Below are 17,670 nucleotides of genomic sequence, written 5' to 3' on the forward strand. Positions count from 1 at the left end.
TTCGGTTCAAAACTGAAAACCAGATCAATGTGAACGATTCTACTATTTTTCAAACCAAAACCAGAACTGGATGTGCATTCCTAATTTGATTTGATTTAGTATTTTATTTCTCAATTGGAATATAATTTGTGGAAAGGCATATGGACTTAAACTCTAATTTATTTTTGACTCACATAATGGTTTGGATTTTTGTTTTGAATTATCTTTAGAAACGATTTTTTGACTATAAATAGATGGAGACCCTTATGTTGTATTTGGTTGGGAGATTTGAGAAGAGATTTGGAAAGGGAAATGAAAAAGGTAGATGAAATGTAAATAAAATATACTTAAATTTCACCTAGTTTCATACACCTTTTTCTTTTCCCTTTCCAAAATTCCTCTCCAAATCTCGCAACTAAACATAGCATTAGAGTGTTGTCTTGCCTTTGAAGGACTTTAGTGCAATTATGGATAAATCTATGCATATTTTGCTACCCATCAAGGAGTCCATTATATTGTATAAAAAAAGGCATTCATGCCATAAGTCAATTTTTCAATTTTTTAAGTCATTTGATCCAAACTCTAATATATTTGGGCTAAAAAGACACAATTTGTCCAAAAGAACAATTATCTGTTAAATTCAACCTATTTATTTATATGTTGAAATTCACCAAACTAATTATCTATTAAAGTATGACACATGTCACTCATTCAACAACTTATCTATTGAATCACACATTTTTGTACCTTACCGCCACCACCATTTGCTGTCGCCAGCAACTTTCTTGATAACATTTCTGTGACCTTTTTCTGCGCCAGCGACTTTTTCCAATACTGAGGACTTTTTTAACGTGTCCTTATCACCGAACAAGATTTTACCTTTGATCTAATGATTTATACCCCTTTGAAATGGGCTTTTCACTAATTTTCTTTATATATGTAAATAAATAAATAAGAGCAATGAATCTAGTATTGTGCTCGTTTTCTAGGTCCATCTTTTGGTATTTTAAGTGATTTTTGAAAGTTTATTATGACTCCTCAAACTTGGGGGTATGTTTCATACCGCTAGACAGTCCATGGCTTATTATACATAATAAGGGATGCATGGTTAATCATTCTGATCACTTACGCCTTTAACATACCCCACTTTAGGGTTGTATTAGGTTGTCATTTGTAAGCATTTTTGCCTTGTAAATGCATATCAAATTGTAATGAAATGGCCTTGTTTTGATATTGTTTGTGTAATGTGATTTTTGCTTGTATAGTTTGTTTGCATTGTTTACGACTTATGGTGTCCTAGTTTGGTTTGGCCGACTAGTTGAAGTGTCAAGCCAGTGCTACACACATCAGTTGTTGTTTATACTCATCAGGCCTCGTTTGGCAAGGACCTATTTTAGTCAATTAACCAAAAAGTTACTAAATTAGCCAAAAAGTCAACAACCCATACCAAAAAGTCAAAGATTCTCTCTTCTCTCTACTTTTTACACATCTTTTAGTAATTAGCCAAAAAGTCATCCCAAACATACAAATTTTTTTTACCTACCTTTTTAACCAAATAGCCAAAAAGTTACTAAATTAACCTGTTCCCAAACGAGGCCTCAGACACGTGACACACATGGCCAAGCCCATGGAATATTGTATAACTTTTCCCTTAAAATAGCTTGATTTGGGTGATATACTTCAAATTCTCTCCTAGTGCTTAATGCAAAGAAATGGATCACACACTAGCCCAAAATTTTGTACAACTATGGTCATGAAATTTGACATCCACTAGCATGCCATAGCTCAGCAAAACATAGAACAAATCAAAATGCATATTTTGTACATGAAAATGGGACAAATGGTGCGCGTATTATTATAGAATTTCTTAATTTTCAATACCATTTTCATTGAGAAATCACACGACTTGAAAATTTTCATGCTTTTAGCATTTTCCTTTTTAGTAACCAAAAGTTGTACTTCAAAGGTTCACTTCTATTACTTCAAAATTTAAATTCATATTTCTCAAGTTTCAGGTCCTAAGTATCAAATTGAACCCATTTAGCTTTCATTGGAAAAAGCTAAATGCACAAAACAAAATATAAGGGTATGAACTTAGACCCATTCACACAATTGCACAAACAATAATGCCAAAGCCCCTGACTTGTATATGATGGATGAGGGAATGCCATACTTCCCTTTCCCAAATAGCCCTTTCAAAAATGCCCAAAAGCATAGCACCACCCACATACTACATATGAACTCCCCTATCCCGGACCCATTTCCATCGCCACCCAGCAATCGGAACCTTAACAATCCAATAGCCAACGCAGTCAAGTTCACCAGCAGAATGGTGGTACCGAGGACGAAACTTGGGGAGTCATCGAATGTGAACTTTCTGGCATTGGCATTGTTGTCATCGACATTAGTTGATTGATCTTTTTGTGTTACTTCAAACATGGCGTCTGATTGTCCTAAGAGTTTCAACAGAACACTTAAGACTCCAAATGACCATGCGATCATGGTGTTTAGCCTCCAAATTCTCTGGTTATTCCACCATGCGCGGGTTGAAAGGCCAATGCGAAGGTACTCAGAGAGAGTGTAGAGGTTGTATATGGCAAAAAGGGCAATGGGTATAAATATGACTGGTTCTCCAACCTACATGGACAAATATTAAGCTGTTACAATAACAACAAAAATAGTGTGCATCAATAGATGGATCTAAATCATCTGATCATCGACTAAATATATTCAAGTATATTCAAACATAATATCTAGGATTTGGAATCCAATGCGCATGAGGAACAATTGAAAAAAAAAATAGAATAAATTTGGTTGCAATAAAAATTAAGATTTTAGCAATACAAATTTAGGAACAAAATTACTTCTTAAAAACAAAATATTCTAGTTGTCAAGAAAGTGTCATTGTATTTTTAGCAACCAAATTGAACATCTAGTCATGAATTAGTATCCTTTTGGGACCAAAATGTTATCTTGCATTTATTATAGACATTTTTAACATTTTGCTGCTAAAAATCTTTTATTTGACTTTCTCAGAACGGCCTTTTGGCGACTTTGGCGACAACCTTTGCGATGATCAGAATTTATCTTACAATATTTATTGCAACTAAATAATCAAAATTTGTCTCACAATATTTATTGCAACTAAATTTTCACTTTTTCGAAGAAAAAAAATACTTGTTAAAACTCTTAAATAATGTAGCCACATTTCATTGACAGATACAATTCTTAATGTGAGTGATGAAAACAAAAGGGAAAAAGCTAACACATGCAAGGACCAATTAGGATTGCACACACGAATTTGATTGAGGTTAATCTGTGAACCAAACTAACCTAGTTGGATTGACCATTTCAGGACTTACAACCAAACAATACCTCTTCAAAAACTGAACTAACCAAACTCATAAAGATCGAGTTAATCCTATTTAAGGGTTTTTGGGTTCATTTACTCAATTATACATTTGAGTCCACATGAAAGTAAAACAGATGGTGGTGGTTTGTCCTCACCTTGGGCATGAAATGTGAGTCAGTGATGAGACAGTAGGCCGACAGAGCAGCGTAACATAGCTCAGGAATGGATCGGAGGCCCCATAGTATAATCCACGTGTAAGCCAAGCATTGGCGGAACTGGAGCTTCCCATTGAGGGTAAGAATAAAAGGGTTTTTTGGGGTGAACAAGACTTCAAGGAGCCCAGTAGCCCATCTCTTCTGTTGGATCATAGTTGCAGGTCCACCTGGGGGTGCACACCCAAGAAATGCAGGTGGGTTAGGTGAACAAAAGGTAGATTTCCAACCCCTCCCATGGATGGTAAGTCCAGTAAGGGCATCTTCTGCTGTAGATCCATACATCCAGCCAACCTGGACAATAGTAGCCATTATTATTAGTAACCAAAGCAAAAATGATTCTATTTGATAAATGTGTTGGGATTCAATTTCAAATTTGACCTTGAGAGAACACTCGTCGCAGGTCCTGTCTTGATGATCTAAACAGTTCATTTTGTAAAATCTTAAGTGTACATCATCTATAAAATAAATTAAGTTTAATTCGATAATTATAGTATTCTCATTTTATTGTGTTTGTCTCCCAAAAAAATGGAAGGTCTATTTAAAAATATATAAATGTCGTCTATCTTTGGGGTGACAAGGTTACGATTATCGAATCAATCTAAAATTTTTCATGAATAATATATACTGAGGGATCTACAAAATGAATGGTACGAATGTTCTTAACATAAGCCGTTGTGGGCCTCTTAGGCCCTTCAATTCAAGTTACGTAAAGTTCATATTTAAACTTAAGACAAGCCCTAGCTTCATGAATCTATATGTTTTAGGAGCATGGTATTTTTGTGTGAAAGTGATATAAGGCAGTGTTTTTAAAGGCTCAAGGCGCACTAAGGCGCCGAAGGTCTCTTGGAGCCTAGGCGCAAGGCGCAAGGCGAGGCGCGGGCTTTATTGAAGTAAGGCGCACAGTATTCGTAAAAAATAGAAAAATTAATATAGACTAATCATTCATAGTAGTAAGACAATTTTTTAAAAAATAAAAAGTAATCAAGATTCAAGACAAAATATAGAATAATTCTCAAAGCCATGAAAGTGCATATTACATAACATTCCAATTTTCAAAGATCAAATAATCCACATTCAATAAAATAAAAACATAAACACTAAACATCCAAAACATAAATATCCAACAAATATTAATATATGTCTTCACTTAACACTTAAAAACATCAATATCAAAAGAAAGGGTAGGTTAGGTCGGTGTCAGTCAATCATCATCCTCAACATCAATGGCAAGCAAACTATCATCTTCTTCTCCATCAGTTGATTTGTATCCCTCAACATCTTCCTCCTCTGTGTCATCTGAGCCCGCTTCCTCTTCATCTATTAATTGAAGTGGAGTCAATGTTGATGGTTTAGATATCCTCGGTTGTGCCTTTGAGCGTGAACTTGTTGCTCTACTTGCATGGCTACTTTCTTCTACTCCAGAAGCTCTAGCAACAGTAGCCCACGTCAAGCCATCATCATCATCAAACACAGGCTCATTATCTTCATCTGATTCTCCATCCATCCTCCCAAGCAACCACTCATTGCTTTCATCAATATTTTGCAAAGATATGGGATCAAGAGTGTTGCGCATGTCATACCTAAATCTCAATGTTCTATTGTATTTGACATACACTAAATCATTGAGACGTTGTTGTTCCAATCTATTTCTTTTCTTGCTATGAAGCTGCAAGTATTAAAAAGATATTAAATTCTATATAATGAGAAAAAAAAAATTTGAATTCAACAAAAAATTAGTTAGAATGTTAAATACTCACATGTTCGAATACACTCCAATTTCGTTCACAACCCGATGAACTACATGTTAGGCTAAGGACTTTTATAGCAAAAGTTTGCAAGTTTGGAGTATAAGAACCATATGATGCCCACCAATCAGCTGCGATAATCCACTAGTCAGAAATAATTGTTACCAAGTATTAAGTTTTACTAAAAGTATTACTCAAAATAAACTCTATGAGTCTATAATATATTACCTGGTGCTCTTGTATTTCTTTGCCTAATTGCAACAGCCTTGCCAAAAAGACTCTCAGCCTTCATATAAATACTCATCTCATTAGTGATCAAATCTTGAACAGTGACATCCGGGACCAACCTTTGCATGCATTCATAAAACCCATTCATCACTTCATGATCTCTTTGCACCTCTAACGCTTTTGGGTAAAAGAATTCTGGGTTAAGAAAATGCGCAGCTGCATGTAAAGGTCGATGCAATTGGACATCCCATCTTTTGTCAATGATTTCGAAGATTTCATTATACTTCTCTTCTTTATGATCAAATGAACTTGCAATGCATTCTTTTGCCCTATCCATTGCCTCATAAATGTATCCCATGGGAGGTTTCTTCTCAGTATCAACCAATCTAAGCACTTTGACAAGAGGACCCGAGACCTTAAGGGCAAACACAACAGTATTCCAAAATGAAGGCATCAACAAAGTTTGTGCCATTCTTTTACCTTGTGGCTCCTTTGCCCATTTGCTTGGGTCCCGTCTTCGGAGGTGACCATCTTTCTCAAATTGTTTTTTTGTTGATGCATCCTAGACAAAGTCAAAAAAGCGGTTGCAAATCTAGTTTTTGCAGGCTTGATCAAATTCTTCAAATTTGTATAGCGCCTCATCATGTTTAGTAACGTAGGCCGATTGTAAATGTAGCCATGTACTGCAATACCCCTTTCAAATGTCTTTTTCAGTCTAGGTATCTTGAAAATGTCTTCCAACATCAAGTCCAAACAATGAGCAGCACATGGTGTCCAATACAACTGTTCATACTTAGCTTCCAAAAACCTCCCTATAATGTAACAATAATGAAGAATTATTATTTTCAAGTTTTTAAATTTTAAATACAAAACAAATTATGAGTAAACAATTTTGATGTAAGGAATGAGGAAATATTCTTACCCGCCAACACATTAGCTGCAGCGCTATCAGTGATAACTTGCACGACATTCTCTTTTCCAACTTTCTCCACAAACTTGTCTAGTAATTCAAATAACTTTTGCCCATCCTTGGAATAGCTAGAAGCATCAACCGACTCAACAAACATAGTTCCTCTTGGACAATTAACTAAAAAATTAATCAATGTCCTTCCTCTCTTATCAGTCCAACCATCAGCCATTATGGAACACCCGTATTTTGCACAATCCTCTTTATGATACTTCATCAAATCTTCAGTATGTTTCACTTCTTTTTTGAGTTGGGTAACCCGCACTTCATGGTAAGTCGGTGGCTTCATACCAGGACCATATTGGCCAATGGCTTCAATCATTGGTCCAAAACTCTCATAATTTACTGCATTGAAAGGGATACCAGCATCATACATCCACCTTGCAAATCTTTGCAGTGCCCGAGCTCTCATTTCTTTTTTGTAAGGGTCATTTGCATCAATTTTTGTTTGTTTCCCTTTTGCTTGGTCTCTTCGATTTTTCACCACTGATTCAGGATTGGGTGTGAAGTAAACATCCATAGGCCCTTTTCTCTTTGGCATTTTTTATTTGGATTTGGATTTGGATTTGGATGAACCTTGGCTACTACTTGTCAACTTGCGATGTTGATTGACATTGATCTCAACAACATCATCATCATCATCTTCATCTTCCATGTCCATGTCATCAAAATCAGGCAACATGTTCATTTCTTCTTTTTGTGTCTTTTTTTTGGACATGAACTCTCTAATCTCTTCTCTTACATGAGAAGGACACTTCGGGCAAACAGTAACATTCCTATAACCTCCCGCAAGGTGTTGTTTCACCCGATAAACACCTCCATTTGATACTTTACCACAAAAATTACACTCAAACTTGTTTAAATTATTCTCCTCCACCAAATGGGCATATTGCCACGCCGGATCTTTTCTATTACTTTCCGATGTCATTTTCTACTTAGTAATAGTACTCACTACACAACACAAAAAATAAATAACAGAAAAACAATTTCAGTATAATGAATGTAATGTATGTTATGTGATGAATTTATTAATGTATGTAATGTATGAATCAATTTTCTATTTTTTTAATTAATGATGAATTAATTAATTAATGTACATTACATTCCATTACATTCATTCCTATGTTACATTATTTTTTCAAGAAAAACTTTGATTTGACCAATTTATTAATTCATCACATTAATAAATTGATTAACTTATGAATCAATTTATCAATTAATTAATCAACCAATTTTCTATTTTTTTAATCACAACACATTAATCACAATAAATTGATTAATTGATAAATTGATTAATCTTTATTAATTAATTAAATTCTTATTAAATTCTTATTAATCACATTAATCACAACACATACAACACATTAAATTCTTATTAATCACAACACATTAATCTTTTCTAATTAATTAATCAATTTTCTATTTTTTTAATTAACTTATGAATCAATTTATAAATTAATTAATGTTATGATTCAATGTATGTACTGTAATGAATGTATGAATTAATTAACTCATGAATCAATTTTCTATTTTTTTAATTAATGATCAATTAATTAATTAATGAACATTACATTCCATTACATTAATTCCTATGTTACATTATTTTTTCAAGAAAAACTTTGACCAATTTATTAATTCATCACATTAATAAATTGATTAACTTATGAATCAATTTATCAATTAATTAATCAACCAATTTTCTATTTTTTTAATCACAACACATTAATCACAACACAATAAATTGATTAATTGATAAATTGATTAATCTTTATTAATCAATTAAATTCTTATTAATCACATTAATCACAACACATACAACACATTAAATTCTTATTAATCACAACACATTAATCTTTTCTAATTAATTAATCAATTTTTTATTTTTTTAATTAACTTATGAATCAATTTATGAATTAATTAATGTTATGATTCAATGTATGTACTGTAATGAATGTATGAATTAATTAACTCATGAATCAATTTTCTTTCTTTTTTTAATTAATGATCAATTAATTAATTTCAGTATAATGATGAATCAATTTTAATATAATCATAATGAATGTAATGTAATGTATCTATTTTTTTATTTATGTATGTATGAATTAATTTATTTATTTATGTAATAATCATAATGGGTTGAACCAGTGTTGAAAAAATATAAACTCAAATAATTGAAAAAAAAAGAAAAGGAAAAAAAAAAAGAAAAAGAAGAGAGGACTGAACCTGCGAAGCCGAAGGAGAAAGAAGAAAAGGAAAAAAAAAATATGAATGTCGAAGTCGAAGACGACCTGTCGAAGACGAAGAAGAAGGAGAAGGGGATCAGTGTCGAAGACGAAGAAGAAGGAGTCGAACCTGCTCAGCCGAAGTCGATCAGTGTCGCAGTCGAAGTCCAGCTCGTGTCGCAGCTCGTGTCGCAGTCGTAGCTCCAGCAGCTCGAAAGAGGGAGAGAGACGACTTCGATTAGGGTTAATCTGAGTCGTATTCAGGTGATATGGTACATGAGTTATGATCCTCTGTGATTTTATGCCATTCGAAAGCTTCATCTGAGTCGAATCTGAGTCGTTCGATCTGATCTACAGATTAAACGCTCAGTCGCGCCTAGGCGAGGGCCTTGCGCCTCTCTCGCCTGGCTCAAGGCGCGGCTAAGGCGCTCGCCTGGCTCAAGCCGCCTCGCCTGGTACCTGTACAGGCGCAGATGGTGCGCCTCGACTCGCCTTGCGCCTAGGCGTGCGCCTAGGCGCGACTTTGACAACACTGATATAAGGGATGGAAATTCTCTTAAGTTTAAAATATGAACTTGACCATTATATTAAGGGCTGTGAGACCCATTATAGGTTTTGTTTTGATAATCTAAACTGTTTATTTTGTAAACTCTTCTTTGTATATCAATTCTTAAAAATAAAAAAATTAAAAAAAAATAGATCTATGCGATAATCATAACATTTTAATTTTATTGCATTTATCTATAAAAAAAATAGATGATATATTTTCAAAAATATATTTGTCATTTGTTTTTTGGTGACAAATGTAATAAAATAAAAAAAATTACAATTATCAGATAAAATCTAATTTTTTTTATAAATAATATATATAAAAAATTCTACAACATAAATAATTCAAATTATTAAAATACTCATAAGCAGCTTCGCGTACTCTTACCTGATAATTAAGTTCAAATTTTGACTTTGAGAGAATCTCAATCCCATATAAAATGTGTGGAGAGTTGGGCTGCCCAAAATCGTATTTGCCTTGTATAGGCCCAAACTCAGCGTGAAGAATATTATATGTGCATTGAGGGAGAGGAATACATTTATTTTCAAGACCATGTTGAGTTGTATTTTCGTTTCCCTTGTTTTTATTTTTTATGTTTCAAAAAAAAAAAACAAGCAATAAAAATTTGAAAATACACATTATTTTTATATTGTTTTCATTTTTGTTTGAAAACAATTTTTAAAAATTCAAAAATAACATTCTTGGAAAATGGGTTGTTTTCAAAAAAATAAAATAAAATAATATTTCTAAATAAAAATTTTGGAAACAAAATTTCAAATTATTTAATTATTTTATTGTTTTTTCAAAAAACAATGACCAAAAAAATAAATAAATACACTACCAACAAACCATTATATTTAACATGGGCTAAGTGTTGTGGATCAGGGGCACACTAGGAAACACACACAAGCAATAACACAAGAGATTTAATGTGGTTCGGCAAGTCGCCTACGTCTACGGGCAACGAATTCACTATATTGAGAAATGGAATTACACACTCTGTATTCTCTCTCTGTAAACTCTCTCTCTGTAAACTCTCTTAAGCTCACCACACACTGTAATCTCTTTGCTCTTTCTACCTCTATTTATACACATAAAGGGAGGGAGCTGGCTGGCCTTGCACATGGCTAGCTGTTGTTCAACGATGGTGGATCAACAACTTCGGCGGCTTGTCGGTTGGCAGCTGCAATGAAGGACAAAGAAAAGCTAACTAATTTGTGTGTTCCCACAGGAAGGAAATCACCCCCTTCACATGGGGTGATATCAACAAATCATCCCCTCAACCCATGTGAGGTGATCTATTGCACACACTGCTGCTAATCTTGTTATGCCCAAATTCAACGTAGTCTGCATCTCTTCACTAAGACACTGCATCCCCTGAAGCCAGAGATAATATACCAAAGATACAAGAGGAGGAGGAAATCCTACATCCTCAACTCAACTCATACCACTTTCTGATTTGGAGAGAGCCTCTACTCCTATCTCCCACAGATCTCTTTAACGCTTCCTGTCTCGGATGTCTTCATCTGCTATGGTTGAACTTGTGCGACCAAGATATCCGACACCTCCTGATTGGATGTCCTGCACCCCCTGCTGAGATGCCCTTGACTGTCATGCCTTTGCCCTCTGTCCATAGTGATCGATCAACACTGCCTTGCACCCAAAGGTGCTTAGTTCCGAGAGATGTTGACCAAGTCCAAACAATTTTGGAACTTGATCCCAGAAACCACTTTTGTGAGCATATCGGCCGGATTATCTACAGTACTAATCTTTTTAAGCAAAATATCCCCTTCATTCACAATTTCTCGGATGAAATGAAAACGGACATCAATGTGCTTGGTGCGGGAATGATGAACCTGGTTCTTTGCCAAACAAATGGCACTCTGACTGTCACAGAACACCTCAACGTGCTTCTGAACAATACCCAAGTCCTCAATTAACCCGTGTAGCCAAATAGCTTCCTTAAAGGCTTCCGTCACTACCATGTACTCTGCCTCTGTAGTAGACAAAGCCACCGTTGACTGAAGCGTTGACCTCCAACTCACCGCGACCCTTTAGCAAACGTAAATACATACCCTGTTGTTGATCGGCGTTTGTCCAAGTCACCAGCATAATCTGAGTCCACATATCCAACCAGATTCTGTCCGAGTCGGTTATCTCTTTCGAACTTCAATCCTAGATTGACCGTGCCATGTATGTACCGTAGGATCCATTTCACTGCCTGCGAGTGATGTTTTCTTGGATCATGCATATACCTGCTTACCATACTCACAGCATGCGAGATGTCAGGCCTTGTACAAACCATAGCATACATTAATGCACCAACTGCATTTGCATATGGAACTTGTGCCATATGCTTCCGTTCTTCTTCTGTGCGCGGAGACATCGAAGCACTGAGCTTGAAATGAGGGGCCAATGGTGTACTCACAGCTTTGGTTTTCCCATTTATGCCAAATCTGTCTAACACCTTTTTTAGATACTGGGTTTGTGTCAGACAAACCGTGCCCTTCTTCCTGTCTCTCTTGATCTCCATGCCAAAAATTTTCTTTGCTTCTCCCAAATCCTTCATTTCAAACTCTCTTGCCAACTGTGCTTTGAGTTTGTCAATCTCCACCTTGCTCTTAGATGCAATCAGCATATCATCTACATATAAGAGCAAATAGATGAAGGAACCGTCGAGAAGCTTACGGAAATATACACAATGATCAAATTGACTTCTTGTGTATTCTTTTTCTATCATGAACCGATCAAATCTTTTGTACCACTATCTCGGGGATTGCTTCAACCCGTACAATGATTTGTTCAGCTTACAGGCCCAATTCTCTTTTCCAGCAACTTTGAAACCATCTGGCTGGGACATGTATATCTCCTCTTCAAGATCTCCATGTAAAAAGGCAGTTTTGACATCGAGTTGGGCGAGCTCGAGATCAAACTGTGCAACCAAAGCTAACAAGATACGAATAGACGTGTGCTTCACAACAGGTGAGAATAGCCTTTAGCTACCAATCTAGCTTTGAATCTGATGTTGTCTCTGCCTAAGATGCCTTCTTTCTTGGTGTAAACCCACTTACACCCAATTGCTTTCTTGCCTTTTGGAAGTTGCACCAACTCCTAAGTCTGGTTCTTGTGAAGTGACCCGATCTCTTCATCCATAGCCTCCTTCCAATTAACACTTTCTGCATGATGCACGGCTTCTTTGAAAGTGCAAGGAACATTGTCTTCAATGATTGGAAGTGCATAGGCTACCATATCGGTCATCCAACTAGGTCGCTTAGTAACCCTTTTGCCTTTTCTGATTGCAATGGGTTCTGACTGTTGTAGGGCCTTTGGATCTTCATTTTCATCTAAACTCTCTTCAGAGTCTTCTTCAGAGTTGTCAACTGAAACTTCTTCAGGATGGTTGATTGGCTAACTAGTCTTTGCCGGAGTGTCAAACTCCACCTGCACTGACTTCTTCAATGCTTCATTCTGTTGAGGATTTAGCTGCGTCAGCATTATAGACTCATCAAAGGTAACGTCTCTTCTGGTGACAACTTTCTTTGATTCAGGGCACCAGAGTCTGTATCCCTTGACACCGTCACTAAAGCCCAAGAAGATGGCTTTCTTGGCTCTTGGATCCAACTTAGATTCTGTAACATGAAAATAAGCTGGACATCCGAAGATACGTAACTGATTATAATCAGTAGCTGGCACTCCTAACCATACCTCCATGGGAGTCTTGCCATCTAGTGCTGCAGTAAATAGTCTGTTGACAAGATGACGAGCATAGTTCAATGTCTCGCCCCAAAATGCCTTGCTCAATCTAGAATGTGACAGCATACACCGGACTTTCTCCACCAAAGTGCGGTTCATGCGTCTGCAACTCCATTTTGCTGCGGTGTTCCAGAAACTGTGAAATGTCTCACTATCCCTGCATTCTGGCAAACCTCAAAGAAGGAATCTGATGTGTATTTCCCACCATTGTCAGATCTGAGCTTCTTGATCTTTTTGCCTGTCTAGGTCTCAATCATCTTCTTCCACATAAGAAAGATGTCTAAGACTTCATCTTTGTGCTTCATTGTGTAAATCCAAACTCTTCTTGAGAAATCATCAATGAACGACACAAAGTAGTGTTTACCTCCCAACGAAGCACTCTTGGAAGGGCCCTATACGTTGGTGTGAACGTAGTCTAGAATCCCTTTGGTACGATGAATAGCAGTACCAAACTTAATTCTTGTTTGCTTTCCCAGTACACAATGCTCGCAGAACTCAAGCTTCCCTGTTTTGGCGCCTTTCAACAGGCCTTGCTTTACCAACCCTTGTAAAGCCTTCTCTCCGACATGCCCTAGGCGCATGTGCCAAAGTCTAGAAGTGTCTGATGCATCATCTTCTGAGCTGGTGGAGACAGCACTCTCCCTGTGACTGTAGAGCCGTCTAGGAAATATAAATTTCCCTATCGAGTACCTTTCATTGCAACAAATGCTCCTCGAACAACTTTGAGGACTCTACCTTCCATGGTTACTCTGTAGCCTTTGGAGTCTAAAACTCCTACTGAGATGAGATTCTTTGTCAGATCCGGTACATACCGAACATCTTCAAGAATTCTGATCGTTCCATCATGTATCTTCAGTCGAATTGTTCCAATCCCCTTTGTCTGGCAAGCTTGGTCGCTGCCCATCAGCACAACTCCTCCTTCGAACTCTCGTAAGCTCGAGAACCACTGCTTGTTCGGACACATGTGGTAGGAACATCCGGAATCTATAATCCATTCATCAGACTGGCCGTATGATGAAACTGTGAAGGCTGCTCCTTCACCATTATCTCCATCTCGTGCAACATTCACCTTTTTTCTTTCTTGTCTTTATTGGGACAATCTTTTGCCCAATGCCCCTTCTGGTGACAGACAGCACACTCGTCTTTTGCAAGACGTCTTCTGTCTGATGATTTCCCTCCGGATTTTGAGCGAGACTTTCCTCACCCTGCATATCTCCTGTTATTTGTTCTGCCTTTGACTGTCAATGCCTCGGATGCTGAGTCCCTATTTGCAGCCTTATCTTTCCTTCTGAACTCATTGTTTACTAAGGCGTTTGCAACATCAACATATTTGATCTTCTCTTTACCGTACAGTAAAGTGGTAGTGAGATGATCATATGAGTCAGGCAAGGAATTCAACAATAACAGTGCTTTGTCTTCATCACCAATGTGATCATCCAAAATTTTCAAATCGGCAAGAATTTTGTTGTAAGTTATTTAGGTGTTCGTTCATCGAAATACCTTTCTTGTAGTCAAAACGAAACAACCTCTTCTTCAAGTAGAGCCGGTTCTCAATGCTCTTTGTCATGAATTTATCTTCCAACGCCTTCCAAAGGTCCTTCGCAATATCATATTCTGTGAAGGCGTACTTCTCCTCTTTTGCAAGGCAAAGTCGGATGGAACTGCAGGCCAGGAGATTCACCTTCTCCCAATCTATCCCGTCCAGGTCATCTGGTTTGTCTCCCAGAGTGAAGTGCAGGTTCATCTGGACAAGCATATCTTTAACTTCGCATCTCCACATGCCAAAGTTGCTGCTTCCATCAAACTTCTCTACCTCGAACTTAGCATGGGACACCGGGGTCCAATGCCTAGAGTTGCTTGTACTCGCTAGCTTACTCACGGACTCGGTTGATCTGGTCTCTGTAGATTCTGCCATTAAACTGTTTTTTTTTTTTAGAAACTCCAACTCAAAAATCTGACCGTACGGATGTGTCCGGAATACTCCAAATAGTTGGAAAACACTATTGGATCGTCAAAAACGAACTTCGAATGACTTAGAATTGGTCAAAATGTTTTCAATGGTTCAGATCTGCCGAATCTGGTGCGTCTGAGATGCACCGGATAATTACCCAATCAATAGCTAGTCAACGACTGGTCAACGGCTTGGTCAACAGCGCGGTCAACGGCGCAGGCAGCGTGGTCAACGGCGGGAAAGCTCGGTCAACGGCTCTACGATGACGTAGCAGGACACGTGGGCTGACGCGTCGATGACGTGGTGTCTGCGTGGCACTGACTTGGCGTCTGCGCAGCGGCTGACGTGGCTGGCGCGTGGATTACACGCGCGTTACTCAGTCGCCTTCTTTCTTGCGCCGCGCGTAAGGGCGCGTGACTGCGAGTGTGATGACGCGCCGGTGGCTATACGGCGCGTGGCAGCGCGTGTGGAGAGTGGGCTTCACTCTCCTTCTTCAGACGGCGCGTGAGAGCAGGTGGAGCCTCTTCTGGGCTTGGTTTTTGCTGTTCTGGACTCCTCTCCTGGAGTTCTTGCTCCTGGTGTGCTCAAAAGTTGATTTCGAGCATTTCGAAATCTGGGCACTTTCGGAAAAAATTCGATTTTTCACAACCCAAGCTCTGATACCAATTGTTGTCTTCTAAACTGTGTCGTGCGATTGATGGATACATATGGGTAAACCACCGAGCTCCGAACAAAAGGAGGAAAAGATGGAAGATCAACGAATTCGACGAAGTGATGATTAATGCGCTCTCTCAGCTTGGGTTCCTCAGGTTCTGGCCAACCTCCCCAGCCAGAAGTCTTAGAAAAAGAAGAAGAAGCTACAGCCTCATCCCACGCAGAAGGTTTTTGGTTAGAAGAAGAGCTTACAATATCCATGTTTGCGAAGTTTTGAGCTAGAGAATTATGAACAATAAGTTCGTAATCCAAAGGTCGATAGTTTGCAAACGCCTCCATGATTTGCATATAGGGAGATGGATAGGAGTGACTAATAAATGCATAGAAATTCTTTCGACGGCAAACATTATTATCTCACAACTCCTCGTATGCTCGATCTATGTCAAAGAAAGTTTGTTTGGCCATGCGAGCTGTATCAGTCCTTTCGAATGCTCAGATAATGGGAAATGTTCAAGGTGTAGAAAACAATTTAATGCAGCCAGTTGCAGTTCTAAGAAGATGTGAAACCCATGCACGTTCTAGGACGTGGATGAAGTGTTTTGATCCACTAATATCACCAAGTATTGGGTATATTAGTGCGGGAGGTAATGTTGGCTGTATAAATTGTATAAGCCAATCACGATTCAACACGTGGAATGAGAAGGGCAATTTGGGAAGGTAATATAAATCGCCAACCATAGTCAGACACGTGTCAACCCATACTAGTAATAATGGGTCTGCATAGCACTGGAATGACCGAGGGATATAAGGTGATGTGACCTAACGGTTACTCACAGGGTTCAAATTCAAAATTAGGAGGGAAGTCTAACTGCAGACATGGTGTAATGGAGCTAACTGTGAGAGAGCATGATCAGCGATCATGGAGGGATGTTTCGACGGTTAGAAGTTCATTTCGATGGTTATCATTAAGTATAAATAGCAGAGAAGGCCCTAGAAAGAGGGCTGCAGACTCAAATCCAAAAATAAATTTTTATCTACTTTATTTTCCTTCTGGTTTTTACATTTCTGCACTTTAAATTCTTGTATTGCACTTTATTCGTAGGAGTAGTTTCGAATATCTTGTTGCTGTAAACCTCTACGAGGCTGGATCAGATTATTGTAAGTTTTTCATTTTTATTTAATGAAATGCTGCAATTGTTCTTCATTTAATTGTTATTTACTAAATTCTCTTAAACAAGCTACCAGTAAAAGTCCTCTTCATTGAGGCTAAAAGAACTGAAACACAATCGTCTGATAATTGATTGGCAATTAATCTTCTGTAAGGATTGATTGATCCTTACTGACATGCTTAAAATTACAATATTAACCTTCGAAAGCCAAAAAAGTCAACAGATATGCAAAATCATATGCTAACTCAAGCCAAAAAATTGGTGAGAAACTAACTACAAAAAAAAAAAAAAAAAAAAAAAAAAAAAAAAAAAAAAAAACCAGACAGAGGAGTAACAAACAATCAAATTAACCCCCACCTGAGATATTATCCCTCATAGTTAATGATTACAAAATAAAAATAAAAAGTTATCATTATTTTAAATTTAAAAAAAAAAAGTCATTATAATTATTAAAGTGATTTTGCATAACCACTAGATGATATAATAGAGAACATAACAATCCATCTTATCTACCTTTTATATGTGACTCAAATTACGCCTAAGAAATATATGTTTAACTTGTACATGTTTCTATTTAGGCAAACTTAATGATATATGTAAACTTATAACCTTGCCACTTTTTTATTTTGATTACCGTTTCTCTCCACGCCACTAATTGAACAATCTGGCTCAATCAGTGAGATTCTTCACATGCCCCACATCAATGATGTATTTTGTTTATTTTTTAGATTTTAGTGTGTAGTTTATTTATAAAAATAAAAAACTAAATATATTTTGTTTTAAATAAATATGATATAATTATATAACTGAGATTACCAAATCAATATGATTTTTTAACGATTGATTTGCACACTAAAATCTACGAGCTGGATTGAAAGGTCCAGT

The 17,670-nt window shown here is 37.1% G+C and overlaps 2 protein-coding genes across 7 annotated transcripts in view; both read right to left on the reverse strand.

Moving 5' to 3' along the window:
* Window positions 1-1,932: 1,932 nt before the first annotated feature.
* LOC114274218 (cellulose synthase-like protein H1) overlaps window positions 1,933-17,670 on the reverse strand; it is a 30,517-nt gene continuing 14,779 nt past the window's right edge. For 3 of the 5 annotated variants that reach the window (XM_082879420.1, XM_082879419.1, XM_082879418.1), the window contains 2 exons: window positions 3,487-3,837; window positions 1,933-2,616 (listed from right to left, as the gene is read on the reverse strand). In XM_082879420.1, coding sequence (XP_082735546.1) covers window positions 2,074-2,616; window positions 3,487-3,837 — 894 coding nt within the window. In that variant the 3' untranslated portion in view covers window positions 1,933-2,073. Of the gene's footprint in view, window positions 2,637-3,486; window positions 3,838-17,670 lie in introns of all 5 variants that reach the window. The other 2 variants (XM_082879422.1, XM_082879421.1) reach the window with 2 other exon arrangements.
* On the reverse strand, window positions 4,553-7,437 carry LOC145795326 (uncharacterized). Of its 2 annotated transcripts, XM_082879424.1 has the most exons (4): window positions 6,442-7,437; window positions 5,520-6,331; window positions 5,304-5,422; window positions 4,553-5,212 (listed from the first exon to the last, which is right to left on the reverse strand). In XM_082879424.1, the coding sequence occupies exons 2-4, from the start codon at window positions 5,989-5,991 to the stop codon at window positions 4,748-4,750; spliced, it is 1,056 nt and encodes a 351-aa protein (XP_082735550.1). In that variant the 5' UTR covers window positions 5,992-6,331; window positions 6,442-7,437; the 3' UTR covers window positions 4,553-4,747. The 2 variants fall into 2 exon arrangements, with proteins under 2 accessions (XP_082735550.1, XP_082735549.1); XM_082879423.1 differs by having other exon boundaries at window positions 5,520-7,437.

Source organism: Camellia sinensis, chromosome 7 (genome assembly GCF_055761805.1).
Source record: "Camellia sinensis isolate YWXY chromosome 7, ASM5576180v1, whole genome shotgun sequence".
In the NCBI taxonomy this organism is placed as follows: Eukaryota; Viridiplantae; Streptophyta; class Magnoliopsida; order Ericales; family Theaceae; genus Camellia; species Camellia sinensis.